The 20,338-nt window shown below is 46.7% G+C and overlaps 1 protein-coding gene and 1 non-coding gene across 3 annotated transcripts; both read left to right on the forward strand.

Moving 5' to 3' along the window:
- The first annotated feature begins 553 nt into the window (after positions 1-553).
- Positions 554-17,269, forward strand: TEKT1 (tektin 1). 2 transcript variants are annotated; one of them, XM_061175678.1, is made up of 8 exons: positions 554-1,058; positions 2,295-2,501; positions 5,565-5,730; positions 7,858-7,986; positions 8,520-8,663; positions 10,802-11,024; positions 16,417-16,613; positions 17,051-17,269. In XM_061175678.1, the coding sequence occupies exons 2-8, from the start codon at positions 2,312-2,314 to the stop codon at positions 17,256-17,258; spliced, it is 1,257 nt and encodes a 418-aa protein (XP_061031661.1). In that variant the 5' UTR covers positions 554-1,058; positions 2,295-2,311; the 3' UTR covers positions 17,259-17,269. The 2 variants fall into 2 exon arrangements, with proteins under 2 accessions (XP_061031661.1, XP_061031662.1); XM_061175679.1 differs by having other exon boundaries at positions 554-781.
- TRNAE-UUC (transfer RNA glutamic acid (anticodon UUC)) lies at positions 9,380-9,451 on the forward strand. The gene has a single exon. It is a non-coding gene; the product is annotated as a tRNA-Glu (tRNA).
- Positions 17,270-20,338: the final 3,069 nt, after the last annotated feature.

Genomic DNA, 20,338 nt, shown 5'->3' on the forward strand with positions numbered 1-20,338 from the left:
GTGTGCGGGTGGCAGGCGAGGCCACTTCGATCCTTAAATAGCCCCTTCTCTGAGGGACGGGGAATATGAATATGCAACACGAGCTCCTCCAGACGCCACTGGACATGCGGCCTGTTTCATATTCATGACGCCTCGTGGGCCCTCAGGACGCTAACAAAGGAATCGCGAGATGTTAGGGGGTCGGGCTCCACGAGGCAAAGCCTCCTCTGATTGGTTGTTCTTAGAGGGAGGTTGCCTTCGATTGGGGGGTGTGAAAGGTGGAGCTGCAAGTTTGACATAGGGCGGGAGATTTGAATACCCATTTTCTGTGTTCCAGGCTGTGCGGAAGTGCTTTTTTTTTTTACCAGCACTACAGCCATAAAGAACATATTCCGAGCACTGTACTCTTAGTTTGGGAGCTCCAATCCACTCATTTCCTAGATGGAGAAACTACTCCTTACTCCTAGCCCTGGGTTCGGCCACCGCCCCGGCCGGAAGCTGAGGGGCGGGCCCAGGGTGCGAGACCCGGCCCCTCCTCCTACCTCCTCCTATTAATTACTCGCGGCCGGGGCAACCCCAGGAATCTCTTGCGGCTAACTCCATGCAGGGCCGGGCTTGTGGCTTAGTGGTCCCGGGACGGCCTGCGGCTGCGAGGGCCTGAAGGTCCAGCCCAACATCGCTGTACACCTGGAGAGTCCGAGACCCAGTGAGAGCAGTGCGGCCCGAGGTGGCCCAGCCCGCAGCAGGACCAACGCCAGTCGCAGGTCTCCTGACCCCCAGCTTGGTGTCCCGCGTCTTCGTGGTAGGTTGAGATGGCCGAGCATCTGGCCTGAGCGCTCCCAAGCCACATCCCTGTGTCCCCGGCGCTGGGGGAAAACACAGAACTCGCGCCTGCGCAGAGCCTTCTGGGGAAAAAGCAGCTTCGCGGCAGACCCCGCCCCTTTTGCCCTGGTGACGCGTCTCCGGTTGCCGTGGAGACTGCGCTGTTTACAGCCCAGTTCTGCAAGAACCCGGAGCTCCGGTTGGGGTAAGAAGGCTCCCATCCCGAAGTTGTGTAGTAGTTCTTTGTGGCGCTGAGGGTAAGTAAGCCCCTGCCCTACACTACCAACCCTTAACTGCAGCACACAGACCTACCCAATGCCTTGTGCCCATTGGTATCAGCCCGAATTTAGGTTTAGTTTCGACCTCAGCCCTAATTTCGATTTCTCTGGGAGCTACTCAGACTTATCTAGAAATCTTGGGTTAATTTTTGAGCCCCACACTCACACTTGGCCGAAGCCATAGGAGGGACTGGATTAGGAGACCCCATGTTGTCAGAGGGAGCCGGGTGGCCTGGGGCTCAGCCTGGTCAAGATCTGACTCCGGGTCCCTCCTTGTATGTTTGAAGGACTTCAGAGATCCAGAAGCCTTTAAGAGCAGGCGCTCAGATATATATTTTGGGTGAGGATGTGGGTGGGGGCAGTTTTTAGCCTTGTCTGAGGACGGCAGTTCTCACAGTCAGAGCTGTGTGCAGATGAGGTGGTGAAATGTTGGTCTTTCTGCTACTGCTGGTCTCTGCCTGCTGCCTCCTCATGTGTTCCTCTTCTTGTTCTCTCCTTTTCTTTGTCCTGGGAAGGTTTTGTTTCTTTCATCTGCTGAACAGGCTCAATACCCAGTTGTCAGTTTACAGATGTCACAGTTGTTCTTTTTAAGAAAACATGTCTGGGTTCATCTGTTTGGCAATACCTACTAAAACTGAACACTGCCTTATGACCCAGCAATTCTAATGCGTTATAAAAATGCATGCATATGTTCACCAAAAAACACATTGTCTCTAAATGAGAATATTCATAGCATTCTCATAATAGTGCCAAACTGGAAGCCCAAATACCCATAAACAGTAGAAAAGAGAGACAAATTTTGGTATAATCATACAATGGTATACTACACAGGAATGAAAATGAACAAACTACAAGTATATGAACAATACTGATAAATCTTACAAGCATAATGTGAGCAAAAAAAAGTCAGATATAAAAGAGTACATAGTGATTCCATTTATATTAAGTTCAAAAATACCAAAACTAATTTATAGTGTTAAAAGTTGGAATAGTGGTTACTGTGTGGGTGAAGAATAGTGGTCAGAAAGAGGCGTGAGGTGCTGGTAATGCTTATTTCTTGATCTGGGTGCTGGCTGTACAGAGGTTTTCATTTTGTGTACAGATTATGATTTATGTACCTTTTGGTATGAATGTCACACTTGAATAAAAACTGACATTAAAAAAAGGACAACTTGCTTTCAGTGAATCTAAAAAAAAAATTCTCCTTTTGATCAGGACTTTAGAAACCTCAAATGGCCAAACTACTACAACATCCACCCAAGTTCTTGCCCTCAGAGTGGCACATTGCTAACAAGAACCAATACCACAGAGCAGAGGCCCAAAGGTCCCGGTCCGAACGCCTGGTGGCAGAAAGCCAGAGGCTTGTGAATGAAATTGAAAAGACCACAAGAAAATCTCAAAGCGATGTGAACAAGAAACTAGGTAAGATAACACATTTGGTATATTTGTGAACATGTTTGGATGATACTGTTGAGGTATGGCGATACTGTCATTTGCATTTCATGTTCAGGAATGGCAATGTATTATCTTGAAATATTAGGGAGAAACGTGTATTCTCTGGGCTCAGTCTTTAAGTTCACTGCCCTAAGGTAGAGACATGGTAACCCAGTCTGATTTTCAGCCATTCATCAGACATTCTTTTACTGATTCGATACATATCTGTTGAGCATCTAAGAGCATCTATGGACAAAGCCCTGGGAATATCACAGAGGATGATCAGAGCCTCAGTTTTTGAGGGGCTCCTGGATTGAGGAGGAGAAAGATAGAAAAATGAATAATCAACATATAACTAGATAGGAGCTGGGGGAAGGGGTACAGAAGTGAGGGTGGAGTCTGCCCTGGAGAATTGGGAAAGACCTCCTAAAGAGGAACATTTGAGCTGAGTCTTAAAGAAAGAGTAATGCTCTCTTGACAATCCCATTCCTACGAACACAATGTAAAAGGTGGTGCCCTTAAATAAGCAAAACAAGAATAAAAATAAGATGAAACAAACAAAAGTCCCAAATGCCAAAAAGTGATAAACCAGAGGTCACAAACTCAACAGTCTATCCGAGTTGGGCGGGTAACATAAGGGTTTGAATAAGACCCCTAAGACAATAGGGAGTGGTGGGGACTGAGGGTGCCTGGAGAACATGTGCTCCATCAATTTCAACCCATTTTTTCCCAAGAAAGAATATGGGCCCAGTGTTGCTGAGTTCCCTGATTTTTTTTTTTTTTTTTTAGAAAATCTGGAAAGCTGGAATTTTACCCACTTTTTAAATGCTAGCAACTGATTTGATATATTTATAACACTGGGCAGGATGAACAAACACATCTATAAACAAAACCTGCTCTAATATTTATAACACAGGGCAGGATGAACAAACACATCTATAAACAAAACCTGGTCTAATATTTATAACACTGGGCAGGATGAACAAACACATCTATAAACAAAACCTGGTCTAAGGGCTGCTAGTTTTCAACCTCCCATAAACCAAAACTTCATTCAGGCCTGCAGTGTTAAATGTTAGGCTTCTCCTGATGGGTTGATGCTTACTCCTGATACCAGCCTATAGGTAGGCCTGATCATACTAGACAATAAAGCATTCTGGTTGACAAACCATGTCCCTGCAGACAGAGCTCCCAGTTAGTATCTTAGCATTTTATTCTCAAATATGATCAGATGAGGATCACCAAACATGTGAGGGAAGGTTCTAAAATGGCAAACACTGAAACAAACAAAACTAAAGAAAGTACACAGAGCAAAAGAAAAAATAACACTATAAGATCCTCAGGGAATTTAGAAAAGACATTGCATCTATGGAACAAGAAGACTCTTAAAAAAGAGAACATTCAGAGAACAAGAAAGTGTTCTTGGAAATTAAAAATATGAGAGCAGAATATTTTTTTAAGTCAAAAGAAGGGTTGAAAGATAGAGTTGAAGTATCTCCAGAAAGTAGGGGAAAAAGACAAAGAGATAGATAGAAAACAAGAGAGAAAAGACAAGAAAATTAGAGGATCCATCTGGGAGGCTCAATACCTATAGGAGTTCCAAACCCTCCTACACTGTTGGCAAGAATGTAAATTGGCACAGCCACTATGGAGAACAGTATGGAAGTTCCTCAAAAAACTAAAAATAGAACTACCATATGATCCAGCAATCCCACTCTTGGGGATATATCTGGAGAGAACCATAATCTGAAAGGATATATGCATCCCAATGTTCATTGCAGCACTATTTACAATAGCCAGGACATGGAAGCAACCTAGATGTCCATTGACAGATGAATGGATAAAGAAGATGTGGTACATATATACAATGGAATATTACTCAGCCATAAAAAAGAATGAAATAATGCCATTTGCAGCAACATGGGTGGACCTAGAGATTGTCATATTGAGTAAAATTAAGTCAGACACAGAAAGACAAATTATCGTATGATATCACTTATATGTGGCATCTAACAAATGAACTTAGTTACAAAACAGAAGTAGAGTCACAGATGTAGAAAACAAACTTATGGTTACCAGGAGATAAGGGGGGGAGGGATAAATTGGGAGATTGGAACTGACATATACACACTACTTTATATAAAATAGATAACTAATAAGAACCTGCTGTGTAGCACAGGGAACTCTACTCAGTACTCTGTAATAACCCATATGGGAAAAGAATCTAAAAAAAGAGTGGATGTATGTATATGTATAACTGATTCACTTTGCTGTACACCTGAAACTAACACAACATTGTAAATCAACTATACTCCAATAAAAATTTTTTTAGAAGTTGTATAAGAAAGTAAATTTATCATAGTATCATGATATCATGGTTTGGGTGTAAATAATATTTACATACCTACAATAACATAAACAAACATTAAATTAATATTTAATAACACGGTGACACAGCTATATTGGGAAGATTGAAAGATCAGAAGTGTGTTGTATAAGTCGTATAAGAGCAAACTCTTATCTTTCATCATAGGAAATCAATAGGTAATCTTAAAACTGATAATGAATAAATAGCAATGTAAGCAAATGCCAGAAGAAATACTAAAAGTGTTTAAAAAGCGGTTGCTTCCAGAAAGTGGGAGTGGGTAGGGATGTGTCAGAGAATTGTAATACTTGTAAAACTATTTGACTTTCCAAACAATATACATTTGTGTCTTTGACAAAATTAAAAGTTATTAAAAACAGTGGGCTTTGAAGAATTAGAGTCAATGAGTGTAGAATGGTCTTTGGATTAATTTGATGTTGAATGTAAGAAGAAATATATTCTTATTTCCTTCCTTCCCGCCATCCCTCCCTCCCTCCTTCCTTCCTTCCTTCCTTCTTTCCTTCTTTCTAATAAACTCAGAGATGTAAAGATGCCCCAAGTAGCACAACTCTAAGAAGAAAAGAAAGTATTTCGGGTAGGTTTACAATAGTCTTCAAGTTTCTAATCTAAGAGTTGGCTACATTGGGAATAGATTAATCCTGGTGTGACTTCTCTGTGTGCTTCAGAGCAGAGGCTTGAGGAAGTCAGGTTCTGGAAGAAGGAGTTAGATGACAAACTTGAGCAGCTGGTGCATGTGACCGAAAATCTACTCATCTATCAGACCAGGTTGGAGAAAGCCCTGGAGAGCTTTAAAGAGCCCTTGCACATCACTGAGAAGTGTCTGGAATACAGGTAGGAGGGAAGGTTCCTCTAATGAATCATCTGTTGTAAGAAATGAATTGCAAAGAGGTAAAAGCTGACTGTGCTAGGTGATGGGTTAGAATGAGACAAATGAGCATGTGTTCTTTTAGAGCCTGAAATTATCTCGGCATGCCCAGGGTGCTGGGCAGTAGAAGGAGCACTGGACTTGGCTCATGTCTAAACTCTGCTCTTGACTAACTTAAATATAAGTTAGGACTAGGTTTGGCAGTGGGTAATCAGAAAAGGGCAAAATAACATTGAACTTAGATAATTTCTTCCTCTCTCACGTTTAAGAAGTCTGGAGATAGTTCAGGGTTGGCATCGTGTGCCCACAGTGTCAGGCTTCCAGGCCTTTTCTATCGTGTTGCTCCACTATCTTGTTGCTCCATGTGCGTGGCTTTTACTCCCAAGGTTACCTCGTGATTCACGATGGCAGCTGGAGCTCCAGCCATTATGTCTACATGCCAACAAGTAGGAATAATAAGGGTTTGGCATTCACCGTTTCTGCTTGTATCCCGTTGACCAGAGCTTAGTCACATGGCCACACCAATAGAAACTGGGAAATGGTGGTCTTTATTTTGGGCAGGCAGAGCAGATACAGTTACTAGAGGACAAGTCTGCTCCTATACACAGAGCCACATGGAAGCACTTTGTAATCCAGAGAGCGCTGTGCAAACATACCTTTTTACTATAATTTCCCTCCTATAAGTCCTATGAGTAGGATGATCCTTTCTGCTCTGGGGTGATGCTGATTTGCAGACCTGATGCCTGTCACAGCCCTAGGTGGAGCACCCTTCTTCCAGCAGAGGCCCCTCCAATCGAGTGCATCCTCCTTACTGGCTATTGAGCAAACCCTCCCAAATGCAGATCTTTCCAGGTCACTCCATGCTTAAAATCCTTTCGTTACAATCCTTTGCCCTAGTACCTTCAAAATAAAGTTCAAACTTCTTAGCTTCAAAAGCAAGGTCCATCATGGTTGGGGCCCCAGTGACCCCTCCAGGGCCATATCTCATCCCCAGCAGTGGGATGTACTTAGGGGTGCTGAGCTGCTTGCAGTTTCCCAAATGCACTGTGATTCTGTCCACACTCTTCCTCCTTCCCAGAAAACCCTGTTACCTCTGTGAGCTTAGCCAGGACCCCCTCTGCAGCAACCAGGCAGCAACCTCCCAGCCAGATTCAGAGAGTTTGTGAGGCAAAGGGAAGTAGCAGGTGATCAAAGAGGCCAACATCCAGTTGGCTCAAGTCTACACCTAAGGGAAACTAGGATGTAGAGGACATACGTGGATTGAGCACATGCTCCTCTGTGGCAGGTACCGTGCTATCTGCTTTCTTATCTCCTTTGTCCCTTGCCACAACCCTAGGAAGTACTAATAGTTGTCCCCATTTCACAGATGAGGAAACCAAGGCACAGATAAGTTATACAGCGTGGCTGAGGTCACACAGCTGGTGAGTGGAGACTTCCTCCCTAGCACTGTCATGCAGGTGGAAAAGAATAAACTGTCAGACAGTGACTGATCAATTTTGGGCGTAAGTGGTTAAAAACATGAGTAATGCCCAGTTAGTTCTGTGACATGGGGTGAGTTACGTAATCTCTCTGAAACTCAGTTTCCTCACCTGTACTTGAGAGGTTACGTGAGAAGGAATATCCGCCTGAAACGCTCAGCACAATGCTTGTCTCGTAGTAAGTGCTCAGTGGTGGGGGTCCTATTAATTTTGGCATTATGATGACTATTACTATTGTTACTATAAAGCATCTTTTTGGATTCAATCCTTGTCAGAGGACTAGGATCAAGGAAGGAAACATATGTCTTTAAAATTCTAAGTCAGAAGACAGTGTTTCCAATAAACAGGTAAAAAGTAAAAGGCTTCAGAACCGATGGCCAAATTGAGGCCCAAAAGTCCAGCTGGCATTTTTCAGACCAAGTAACCAGTCACCGATTAATTTTTCCTCATTATGTTTTGGATATTTTGAAGTCGCATAGACACCAACTAAGGTACATCCCCCATCACATCATCCACATGGATTTGGTCCAGTTGTCCCGACAGTTTTAAAAGTCAGCAGATTTTGAGTTGCCTTCCTCCGCGCATGGGATGGCCCTCCACCTTTCTCTCGGTCAGGGAGAAGCGAGTTGGCGTTGACTTGGTCCACGATGAGGTGGAGCAGGAGCTGATCAAGGAGGCCGAGATCATCCGGGGGGTGACGGCCCTGCTGACACGCACCCTGGAGGAGACGTCCGAGCAGATCAGGTATGGCCATGCGGGGCCTGCCCTCACATCTCCACTGGGCGTTGTCTAGAAAAGGTGGCGCCCACCAAGGCCGTGCTCCATGGCCCAGAAAGAATGGGATTTAATACCCTACAAGCACTTTCCATGCCCCAAGGTGGCCCGGGAACGCTCAGAATGAGACCAGGACAACCTCTCACGCGTGGCGTGAGTTGGGGTGCGGCCAGATTTCACCCCCGATTGTAAACTGGAGGACACTAGAGCTGACCTCTCACAAACAGGATGCCACAGTGGTGACATCAGAAAATGTCACATTTGGAGGGAAGATCTTGAAGATCTTGAAGTCCTGGCTTGGATACATTAATTTGTCACCAAGTGTCTAATGGTGTGTGGGTGGGTGTGTGTGTGTGTGTGTGTGTTGGGGGGATGGGAAGGTGGGAGGAAGTGTCGCCATATTGCACTAGACTGGCTTCATTTTCCATGGTCTCCCAAGAACCTGGTATAGGTGCCACCTAGGCATTCCAGAGGGAGAAACCCAGTTTACCTTCTCCCTTCAGGCTGAACCGCTCTGCCAAATACAGTCTTGAAAAGGACTTGAAGGACAAGTTTACAGCCCTGACCATTGATGATATCTGCTTCTCACTCAACAACAACTCGCCACACATCAAATATTCTGAGAACGTCATGAGGGTTGAACCAAAGTGAGTGGGTCCCTGCTGGCCTGGCCCTGCTGTCCTCCTCCCTGCTGTGTGTCATCCTAGTACTTCTCAGAGAGGCAGGCAGGACCTAGCACATCATCCTGAATGCAGGCTGAGAGCTGGGAAGAGGCAGGCTTGGGGCAAAGGCGGGCGCTGAGCAGTGAGTACCCTGACACAGGACCCAGAGGCGCCTCGGTCCTCCGGGTTGCCCCCACTTTAAGAAAGTCTGATATAAAAAAAATTTTTTGGGGGGTGCCATACCGTGCAGCATGCGGGACCTTAGTTCCCCGACCAGAGTTTGAACCCACGCCCCCTGCAGTGGAAGCGCAGAGTCTTAACCACTGGACCGCCAGGGAAGTCTCTGATATAAAATCTTTAAACCTTTCAAATTTATTCATTTACCTATTTGCATTTTTAACAAGTAAAAGAATTTTAAAATGTAGAAAGGGCAAGTTAATAATTTCCCCATATCTACTCCTTTCTATCATTACACCCCCCGAGATAACCAGTGTTATCTGTATGTTCTTACAAACATATGTATACACTCACCTACACAAATAAATTTTGTTTCTTTACAAAAATGGGATTGTACCATGTACCTTTTCTGTAACATCTAACTTACATTTTTCAAGTAACATTACATCACAGACCTAACTTATTCTAATTTTTAAAACGTTCTTTTTGAAGTAAAACATACATATAGAAAACTGCACAGGAGTTCCCTGGTGGTCCAGTGGTTAGGACTTGGCACTTTCACTGCCAGGGCCCGGGTTCAATCCCTGGTTGGGGAACTAGGATCCCACAAGCCATGCGGTGCAGCCAAAAACAAAGAAAGAAAAGAAAAACGCACAAATAATAGTAAACAGTTTAATGAATTATCATTGTTTTAGTTATCTTTTGCTGTATAACAAGGTACCCCAAAACTTAGCAGCTTAAAAACAATAAACATGTGTCATCTCCCAGCTTCTGTGGGTCAGGAGCCCAGGCATGGCTCAGCTGGGCGCCTCTGGCTCACATCTTATGAGGTTGTAGTCAACGGGTCTGCTGGGGCTGCAGTCTCATCTGAAGGCACAACCGTGAGGGGGGGACCCACTTCTGAGCCGACTCGTGTGGTCATGACAGGCCTTGCCACCCGAGCCGCTCCACGGAGCTGTCCCAGGATGTGGCAGCTGGCTTCTCCCACAGCGAGTGATCCAAAAGGAAGCAAGAGAGAGAGGGCAGCCGAGACAGAAGCCACAATTTTCTTTCAACCTAATCCTAGAAATAACCTCTCATTATGTCTATTCATGAGAGATGAGTCAATGAGTTCATCCCACAACTCAAGGGGAGGGCACTATACAAAGGTGTGAATACCAGGAGACACAGGGGGTCATTGGGGACCATCTCAGAGGCTGCCTCTAGTCACACAGCAAACAATCTCCATGTAACCACCAACCAGGCCAAGAAATAAAACATTACCACCAACACCAAAACCTCCACCCTGTCCCCTCTTGATCAATACCTCCTCTCTCCTCCCCAAAGAGAACCACATTCCTGATTTCTAATAGGTTTGTTGTGCCTACTTTCGCATTTATTAAATAGCATCATGTACTATGTATCTCGTGTGTCCCTTTCCTTCCAGTCAACATTATTTTGAGATTCCTCAAGTGTTATATAAAGCAGTTCCTTGTCAAACTAGCAATTTATTCATTTCTTTATAGCATTCCAGTATGGACTCACATTCTCCTATTTTATTCAGTGCGTTATAATCTGTTACTATTATAATTTACTTTGATACTTAAATTGTCTCTACCTATGTGATCTTGACGAAGTTACTCCATCTTTCTGAGCCTCAGTTTTCCTCATCTGTCAAATGGGGGTATGAAAGTTAGCTCACTAGGCCATCGTGAGGATTAAACGAGAGGATGTCTGTAAAGTGCCAGCCCAGAGCCTGGCACAGAGTAAGTAGGTTTCCCCAAAGTGACAGTTATTGCCACTGACAGACCACCATTCGCTCTGCCTAGAGATGGGGAAACGTTCTAGGTGCTTCTGATGGTGGAGGGAGGCTTAACTTCCTGTGGGTTTCCAGTAGCTTGTCCTACCCCCATACCCACACACCCAGCCCAAATATGCTATGAATGAACGCATGGGTCCTGTTTCAGCTCTGTGAGTCTGGAAGACTGGTTGGACTTCTCCAACACCAACGTGGAGAAGGCCGACAAGCAGAGGAACAACTCTCTGACGCTGAAGGCCCTCGTGGACCGAATTTTGTCCCAGACGGCCAACGACCTAAGCAGGCAACGTGACGTGGTGGACACCGCATTCAAGAATGGGCTGAAGGAGACCAAGGACGCCAGGGACAAGCTGGCTGTTCATCTGGCCAAGGTGAGCTCCCCAGGGGGACATGGAAGAGCACCTTCAGAAGGTTTCACCCTGTAAACCTAGAATGGCCTTCAGGGCTTGTGATCCTGTGTACTAAGGAGTAGAGGTCACTCAGCTCTCTCCATCTTAGCAGCAGGCTTTGGGCTTTGGGGGACTGGAGCGGGCCTTGGCCCCGCTCTGGGCCTCCTTTCTTACTCATTGCTGCAGAGAACAGGCTGTCTCCCCTCTCTGGGCCTTAGTTCGTCCTTCTGTGGAGCATAGAGATGTACCGTATGCTCTTATACGTTCTTTTTTTAAAAAAAAAAAAGATTTATTTTTATTTATTTATTTTGGCTGCACCAGGTCTTAGTTGCGTCAGACGGGATCTTTGTTGCGGTGTGCATGATCTTTTAGTCGCAGCATGCAGACTTAGTTGCGGCACGCAGATTCTTGGTTGCAGCATGCGGATTCTTAGTTGCAGCATGCATGCGGGATCTAGTTCCCCAACCAGGGATCGAACCCGGGCCCCCTGCATTGGGAGTGCAGAGTCTTACCCCCTGGACCACCAGGGAAGTCCCTTATACGTTCTTTATGACTCTGAAGTTCCGTGAGTTGAGTGTAACTGATTTCTCCAAACCCAGATGCAACTCTGGGATTCTGGCTTGTTGCCTGGTTATCCAGCCGTTTGCTGGTAAACTGGCTCCCAGAGGAGAAAAAAGCCCCTGATTTATAGAATTTGCAGATTTCTGTGATGTAAGTTCTTCCACCATGGTCAGTTTCAAGTTACCCACTTAACACAGGTCTGGCAGAATTTGAGCCCAATAAGCCGGCTCTAGCCCATGTCCCTCACCAGCAAGGACCGCTGGATCCTGAGCATGTGGGACCATCCGCAGGCTAAGCTCAGGGACACTGGGTAGAGTCCAGTGGAACAAGGGCTGAATTTGGACTGAGGACCTCTGGGCCCACATTCCAGCCCTGCGACAGACCAGCTGAGTGACTTAAGCAGACGCCTCAAGCTCTCTGAGCCTTCCGCCTCACCTGTAACACTGGGACAGCTACAGCTACCTGATGTGGCCACTGCTGGCCCACTCCTTGCTTTTCACTGATGGTGAAGCAGCCATGGAGAGCGGAAGGGACCCCAGGTGGCACGTGCATCACTGGCAGCCTGGGACTAGAGCCCAGGCCTGCTCAGCTACCGAAACCTTGTCCTTCTGCTGCATTCCTCCCTTGCCTTCCATGAACCCAGAGTCTAACTGTAAGAAAAGATTTATTTCTGTGATGAGCAGGGCAAACCAGAATGTCATCAAAAGTTATACTGCAACAGTCCGCAAAACGACAGGTAGAAGAGCCTTGTGGGTAAGCATGTAGAGCCTGGAGCCAGACAGCCTGGGTTCGAAATGGGGCTTCAACACTTGCTGTGTGATCTTGGGGGGGCTGCTTAATGTTTTGTGTTCTTTTATGAGATGGTCAGTCAAGTGCAGCCATAAGGAGACAGGGGGCTCAGGAAAAAACAAAGTTTATATTGTATTCACAGGTCCTAGAGACAGGAGGCAGGGCTCCCCACGCAGGGCCACATGGAGAACACACTAGGGTGATCAGGCGGCAGATGACAGGAGCAAGGGGAAGGTGGAGGCCACGGCCTTTATTGGGGTTTCCTCAGGACGGGCCAGGCAGGGCAGCGGGAGCACTTAGGATCAGCTAGTGTGAATAACCTCCGTGGGCTCTGGGCTATGGAGTGGTCCCCAGTTGCCTGGCACCCAGCCCTGGGATGACTCAGGCAGAGCAAGATGGCCTCCTGGGCTGAAAGGGCAGAGAGAGGAGGGAGGGCTCTGGGCTTGCAGATCCAAGGCCTGCTCAGGCTGGTCCTTCGCCGTCTCTAAGAATCGAAGAGCCCAGGGAGGGGCAGTTTCTCCCAGCCAGAAAGGTTTTTTATGATGTCAGAACATCATAATGCATAGAAAATTTAAAACATTTATAATACACTTAAGCTGCCTGTTCCTGGGACTTCCCCGGCAGTCCAGTAGTTAAGACTCCGCACTTCCACTGCAGGGGGCACAGGTTCAATCCCTGGTTGGGGAACTAAGATCCTTCATGCACATGCCATGCTGCGCGGCCAAAACAAAAAAAAAGCTCCCTGTTCCTCGGTTTCCTCATTGATAAAATAGGGACAGCAACAGTACTCACCTCCCAGAGTTGGTTAGGGTAAAATTAGACAACCCAAATAAAGTATTTAGAACAATGCCTGGCACATACCGATTTTATACACACACACATATATATACATACATTTACATAGTTTATACATATAATCAATATAATAGATAATCAATAAAAATTGGCTGCTGCTGCTGCAGCTAATAATAGGAACAACAACAACAATAATAGTAATAATGATAAACGTAGCCAAAGACTAGTCAAGAGGCTTCCTGGTGGAGTAAGAACTTAGTCCAGGCCTTGAAAGATGGATCTGAGATAGGAAGGCAGTGGGGAGGAGGGTCCACCATAAGAGAAGAGGCAAGAAGCTGGGCTTTGCAGAGGCCTGTGAGAAGCCCTGTCCTGCCGGAGGAGATCCTGCAGGAGCTGGGAGCTGTGTGGCTGAGGCCTTGGCAGCAACATCTAAAATGAGCATCCAGGGACTTACCTTGTGGTCCAGTGGGTGCGACTCCGCACTCCCAATGAGGAGGCCCGGGTTCGATCCCTGGTCAGGGAACTAGATCCCACACGCATGCTGCAGCTATGAACCCACATGCCGCAACTCAGATCCCGCATGCCGCAACGAAGATCCCACGTGCCATAGCCAAAAATAAATAAACAAATAAATAAATGTTTTTTAAAAGTAAAATAAAATGAGCATCCAAAATGGTCTGGACAGGCTCGAATGATGGACTAAAACAAATCAGGTGAGATTCCCTGCCCCCACCTGGAATAACAACCTAGGATCTATGAGAAAAGGCTCCAGCTGGTTATCACCTGGCTAGAAGCCTCCGTGGCCATGAAGAGGCTCGGCAAACGGAGGCAACGGCCTCCAAATTAAAGGGTAGGGACGGGCTTCCCTGGTGGCGCAGTGGTTAAGAATCCTCCTGCCAATGCAGGCGACACGGGTTCGAGCCCTGGCCTGGGAAGATCCCACATGCCGTGGAGCAACTAAGCCCATGCACCACAACTACTGAGCCCGCGAGCCACAACCAGTGAGCCTGCAAGCCACAACTACTGAAGCCCACGCGCCTAGAGCCCATGCTCTGCAACAAGAGAAGTCACGACAATGAGAAGTCCACACACTGCAACGCAGAGTAGCCCCCACTCGCCACAACTAGAGAAAGCCCGCGCACAGCAATGAAGACCCAACACAGCCAAAAATAAAAACAAATAAATAAATAAATTTATAAAGAAAAAAAAGAAAAAAGAAATATTAAGAAAACCAGATGTAATGTGTGGACCTCATTCGAATTCTAATTTAAACATACCAACTCTTACCGAAAAAAAAAAAAGGACACTGAGGGAAATTTGAACACTAGATTTTAGATAATAATAAAGAATCTTTCTTTCATTTGTGTGTGATAAAAAATATTGTCGTTATGTTAAAAGAAAAAAAAAGTCCTTATAACTTAGAAACATACTCAAGTATTTAAGACTGAAATGATATAATATCTGGGAGTTCCTTTAAAATAAATAAGCTGATGGCAGGGGTGCATAGAGGGCATTATGGATGAAACAAGATTGGCCGTGTATTGATCATTGCTTAAATGGATGCTGGGTCCATGAGGTTCATTACACTACCCACCTTCATGTATGTTTGGAAATTCCCATGATGAGAAGTTTAAAAAGAAAAAAAACTTAAGGAAGAAATAAAATTTTAAACTAGTGAAATATTAATCTAAAAACCCGAGTAGCTTCAAAGGAATCTTTTCTTTGCACAAAGCCACCATCAAAGAAACCAACAAAACTCAGATTAAACTGCTCACCCTTTCTTCGGGCTTCTAGGGGGCAGAACTGGTACTGAAACAGAGAAGGACCCTATGGTCCTTGCTCCCCTCCCCCCATGTCCTCAGCCTGCCATCTGTCTGTGGAAAAACTTCAGCCAAAGAATAAGTTTAATCAGAGAAGTGAGAAAATACAGAAACAAAGGAAAACAGTCAAAGGAGACCAAATAATAATAGTTTAGTCATTAAGCATAGTCAAGGACCTTTAGTTCCTCCTCAAGGGCTGTAGATAATATTCTGAGCCGTATCCTGTGAGCTGTCTTATAGGTACTGAAACCCCCAGCAGGTGGAAGAAGTTAACTACATGGTGACCAGACTGTAGCCACGACATAAGCTGCCGCAATTCTGAGAACTGGTCTCAAGGAAATGGGAACAAACCAACACTGGAACTGAAGATTAATTGTACTTAAAACAATCAAGATGACGCTGGTCAGACCACCGATGACCAATACCAAGGTGACTGTCAGAGGTGACTGTGCTGTTTCTGCATGTAGCACCCTCCCTCCATCTATAAAAGCTCTTGCCCACTGATTTTCCAGTTGTGCTGGGGAGTTGGCCTTTGGACAGGCATCTGCCCTCCCCGCCCGCCCCCCTCGGTTGCCGGCATCCAGAATAAAGCAAACTTTCCTTTCCACCAACCTGGCCTCTTTAATGGTTTTTGAGCGGCGAGCAGCCGGACCGCACCTTCAGTTACAGTACTAGTGGGTGGATTGGTAAGGAAGTAGGCAGCATTCCACTCATGATACAAAGGTACTTTATACCAAGGTAAATGGGCAGCCTTCAGCCTTTGCTGAGGGAATCCACATATTTGGGAAGGAGAAGAGGCAACAGTGGCCACTCGTGTCCATTCCATCTGTGAGGTTCTAAGGTTGGGTGAGTTACCTTGCCCATGAGCAATCACTGCTGTAGTGAAGAGGGATCAGACTCTTTCTGGGGTCCTGCTTGGGTAGATATCGGAGGTGCCCTCTTCCTAACCTCCTAAGAGCATCTGCTGTTGAGTTTTTTTTGTTTTTGTTTTTTAATAAATTTATTTATTTTATTTATTTATTGTTTTTGGCTGCTTTGGGTCTTTGTTGCTGCGCATGGGCTTTTCTCTGATTATGGAGAGCGGGGGCTACTCTTCGTTGCGGTGCGTGGGCTTCTCATTGTGGTGGCTTCTCTTGTTGTGGAGCACAGGCTCTAGGTGCGTGGGCTTCAGTAGTTGTGGCACGTGGGCTCAGTAGTTGTGGCTCGCGGGCTCTAGAGCGCAGGCTCAGTAGCTGTGCTGCACGGGCTTAGTTGCTCCGCGGCATGTGGGATCTTCCCGGACCAGGGCTCGAACCCGTGTCCCCTGCGTTGGCAGGCGGATTCTTAACCACTGCGCCACCAGGGAAGCCCCTGCTGTTGAGTTTTGAGGAACACCCCCTGGCCTCACCTCCTCTAATCCTTTCTGTAAGGTCATGGAAGAGATTGCCTCCCAGGAGAAAAATATCACAGTTCTCGAAAAAGCCATCCTTGACCAAGAAGGACCTGCCAAGGTGGCTCATACACGCCTGGAGACCAGGACACATCGGCCTAATGTGGAGCTGTGTCGCGACGTTGCACAGTACAGGCTGATCAAGGAGGTCGATGAGATCACCCACAACGTTGCAAGGTAGGCACAGGGCTACTGGGGCTCCCTTTAGACCTGGATTGTGAGCAGGGTTAGGCGATGTCATCGTGGGTGATGCTGGGTGGGCATAAAGACCTTTGCACCTTTCGTGTTTGAGGGGTTCTTTTCTAGAGGGCAGTCTCTCCTAACTCCCGCCAATTGCTGCCATGCAGGGAATGCATCCCGATGTTTACATTTTTCTGAAGTCCAGCTCCAGATGTTTAGGTAAAATCTACAGTTTTAAATGTTGGCAGTTCATGGGTTTGTCTGCCTTGTGAACATGGCCCAGGGCCACCAATTTGAAATCTCTGTCTTAAGGAGGAGAAAGGAGGAAGACACATCAATTTGGATCCTGCACTGAATATATGAATACATTTTTCCCCCTGAAATAGTGATGTAGAGCCATAAATTATTCCCTAATGTTCTTCCTCTTCTCCTAGATTAAAGGAAACATTAGCCCAAGCTCAAGTAGAGCTGCAAGGCCTGAATCGCAGGCAGCTCGCCCTGCAGGAGGAGATCCAAGTCAAAGAGAATACCATCTACATCGATGAAGTGCTGTGTACGCATATGAGGCAGTCCATCCCTCCAAGGGATGGGGATGACCACGGGGAGTGGGCTGGGGGCCTTCATCCGGATACTGTCTGCTGAAAGTAGGATTCTCATTAAGCCATTCTCATTAAACAGAGTCATAAAACCGTAGAACAGAACTCTCATTTCAGGTGGGCAGAACTTCCAGTCAGCCCACCAAAAAGTCTTGGCTGGGGTTCCAGGCCTGCTCGGGGCCTGAGATTTGGGTGCAAAGCTCTATTCTGCTGCTGCTAGTGGTGCTGTGGTTGTTTAAGGGTTAAGTTCCATGAATTAGCTCAGGCCATTCTTATCACAGGACTTCAGGCCAGGGGGAGGGGTCCAAGACATTTTAGTTCAGATTTATTTCAATTCAGAAGTTGGGCTGGATCCCCTACTCAGACCATGCCCGTCTTACTCATGAGAGGACCAGCGAACACTTCTCCTGGCCCTCAAGATTCCTTTTCCCTAGAAAACAAGGTGGTGGTTGCTGACTTAGACCCCTGGCTGGTCCACGGGATGCCTGTTCAGTTCATACGGAACTTAGATGAGAGAGGAGCAGCCCTGGGTCAGGAGTCCCCCGTAAGCCTTCCCAACACCTGTGGGCATCTCTCTGGGCCTCTTTCTCTCGGGTAAAATTGAGACAGGCTGGGACCTGAGACCCTCTAGTGGAGTGATTGCACCTGAGCAAACATCTCCCCGAGCAACAGAATACAAAGAAACCATAAGGGACTAAAAATAACTGCATGCACAAAAAGGCCACAAACCAACTGCTATTTCTGAGGTGCCGGGAACAAAAACAGGGCACTGAGCATGATCCCTGCCCAGGGCACCACCAGGGGGGCTGGGCAGACCACCTAAGCCACCCGTCTGTCCCAACCCACTGGCCCACCCCCGTTGTTACCCATTTAAGGAACTAGCTCGAGCCCCCTCGGGGAGCGGGTGAGCCAGGTTTTGCTGTTTTCTGGGGTCATGGTGTTACTGACGCGGGTCCCTGGACTCTTTAATCAATAGAAATTGATAGAAGGCCAGACGAGACATTCAGGCAAGGCTTTATCGGGCCTCATGCTGCAGCACAAGGGAGCGAAAACAAGTCACAGGTGCCCTTGCTTGAGGAGGGGCGAGCTGGTTCCCGAGAGGGTGCTCGGCAGGCGTTCAGATCCATTCAGGCCTTAGTCTCGGGATTGCCAGCCTGGGAAAGAGGAAGGCGACGTTCCTGGGCTCAGTAGGTAAGCTTTTCCAGTAGGCTGTCCTGTCGCACCACCGCGTGAAAAGGATTTCTGGCTTTTGTTTTCTTTGCTGAATGTAAACTGCATTTGGCGTCGGTTTTCTGACCAGTTAGTAATCATTCGTAGTGTTTTTTTTAATACTCAAGTGACAGTAAAAGAAAAAAAAAAAAATTCCTCCCGTCCTCGCCACAGATTCAAGTCAGTGGCTAAGAGTTTGGGTTCTGGAGTCACACATAGCTCAGTTCAAGTTCTCCAGTCACACCCGCCTCCTAGGGCGCCTGTGGGTGAGATAACCCATGAGAAGCGCTTCACAGCTTCACACAGAGCCCGTCCCGGGGGTGGGGGGCAGCAAGCAGAGAAGGGACAGAGTCCGGACAGTCTAGGGGTTCTGGGGCTTGGGGACTGCTTGGATATACAGCGCGAGGGAGGGAGAGGGGCCAAGGATGGCTCCCCAGCTTCTGGCTTGGGTATCAGGGTGAATCGGGGCGCCTTTTGCTGAGAGGGATCTTGGGAGGCAGAGGGCTGGGCAGTGAGGGTGGGGGTCGGAGAGTGAAGGTGACGAGCTCACACGTTGAGGGCAAGGACCCTGTGGTGGGGAGGAAGGTCCAGCTGCAGCCAGAGGGCTGGGAGACATCTGCAGACAGGCGGCAGTGGAAGCCAAGCAACGCGTGAGAGTTTGAAGAGCTCGGAGGAGGGGTCTGGGCCTGAGCCCCGGAAGACACCAGTACTTCCCGGTTGAGTGAAGAACTGGACCCACAAGCAGGCTAAGAAAGAACCTCCGAGGGGCTGAAGGAAGCCAGGAAAGCATAGCATCACAGATGCCACAGTAGGAGAATGTTTGGAGGCACCGGTGGTCAGCGGGTCAAATGCTCCAGGTAGGCCAAGAAAGGAAAACATCCTCTAGATCTGGCAATTAGGCAATCGCCAATGACACTTTGCCAAAGGCAATTTCAATAGAGTATTGGAGGAAGAAGTCAAGAAGTGTAGATGCTGATTTTTGAAAGATGCTTATCTTATCTCGGGATGTCTTTGAAAAGAAAATTGGTAACCTCTGCTCTCTGCTGGTACGCATTCTGCCCCAACGACCAAGAAGCCGAGAGGTGGGAGCAGAAATAGGGAAACATGTCCTCTTTTATCACACATGAGCCGGCAGTCAACATCGTAAGACGCCATGTTAATTTCTTTCAACTTGGCCTGTGTCCTTGAAAAATCAGTGTGTCTTGGAAGTCGTAAACATTGAAGCTGTGAGTGCAGACTTTGAAAGTATCTAGTCCAACTCAATCATTGTACATTTGGGAAAACTGAAGCCCAGAAAGGAAGTAGCAGAGTGCTAGACGCAGCTGTCCTGCAACATTCACACCTATTGTTGTGTTTACCTTTACACATGAATTACGTAATGAAGTTATCACAGAGAACCAGATGCTGGCTTGGTTTGAGCCTCACTGAAGAATTGTGGCCCTGGCATGTTCTGGAAATCTTGGAAGAAGACAATTTCTTTATGAACTATTTCCCATTGCATTCCTTAGGTCATAATTGGCACTTAAGTGGACGATCTCAATTAGGTACGAAGACTCTTTAATGGGGGGAGTTAGCATCCCTCAAATTTGAGACAGTTAAAATTAAGGAAAGGATGGCTTTATGTTAACAGAGAGATTAACCTGTCAGTAGTAAGACAAAACAAAGAGCGCCTGTTTCTCAAGCTGGTACGCACCCTGTTCTCTCACAATCTCCTGATACCATGGGAAAATCCTCAGTATTTGAGCCCTTGAGGTCTATTCGTGGATAAGTGTCATCTGAGCCACATAGAGTGAAACGTGCTGGGTCCCTAAGTCTTTGGCAGGAGTTGATCACTCTAAGAATCCGCTTACATTTCTCAGACCCTTCTGGGGACGTCTCAAAAGTTTAGCTCCTGGGTGGTGAGTTCCAGAAAAAGAG

Source organism: Eubalaena glacialis, chromosome 19 (assembly GCF_028564815.1).
Source record: "Eubalaena glacialis isolate mEubGla1 chromosome 19, mEubGla1.1.hap2.+ XY, whole genome shotgun sequence".
NCBI classification, from domain to species: Eukaryota; Metazoa; Chordata; class Mammalia; order Artiodactyla; family Balaenidae; genus Eubalaena; species Eubalaena glacialis.

Coding starts and splice junctions, on each gene's coding strand:
- TEKT1 (XM_061175678.1), top strand. CDS start 2,312: ATGGCCAAACTACTACAACATCCACCCAAGTTCTTGCCCTCAGAGTGG. Junction 2,502..5,564: donor CGATGTGAACAAGAAACTAG/GTAAGATAACAC, acceptor TGTGTGCTTCAG/AGCAGAGGCTTGAGGAAGTC. Junction 8,664..10,801: donor GTCATGAGGGTTGAACCAAA/GTGAGTGGGTCC, acceptor GTCCTGTTTCAG/CTCTGTGAGTCTGGAAGACT.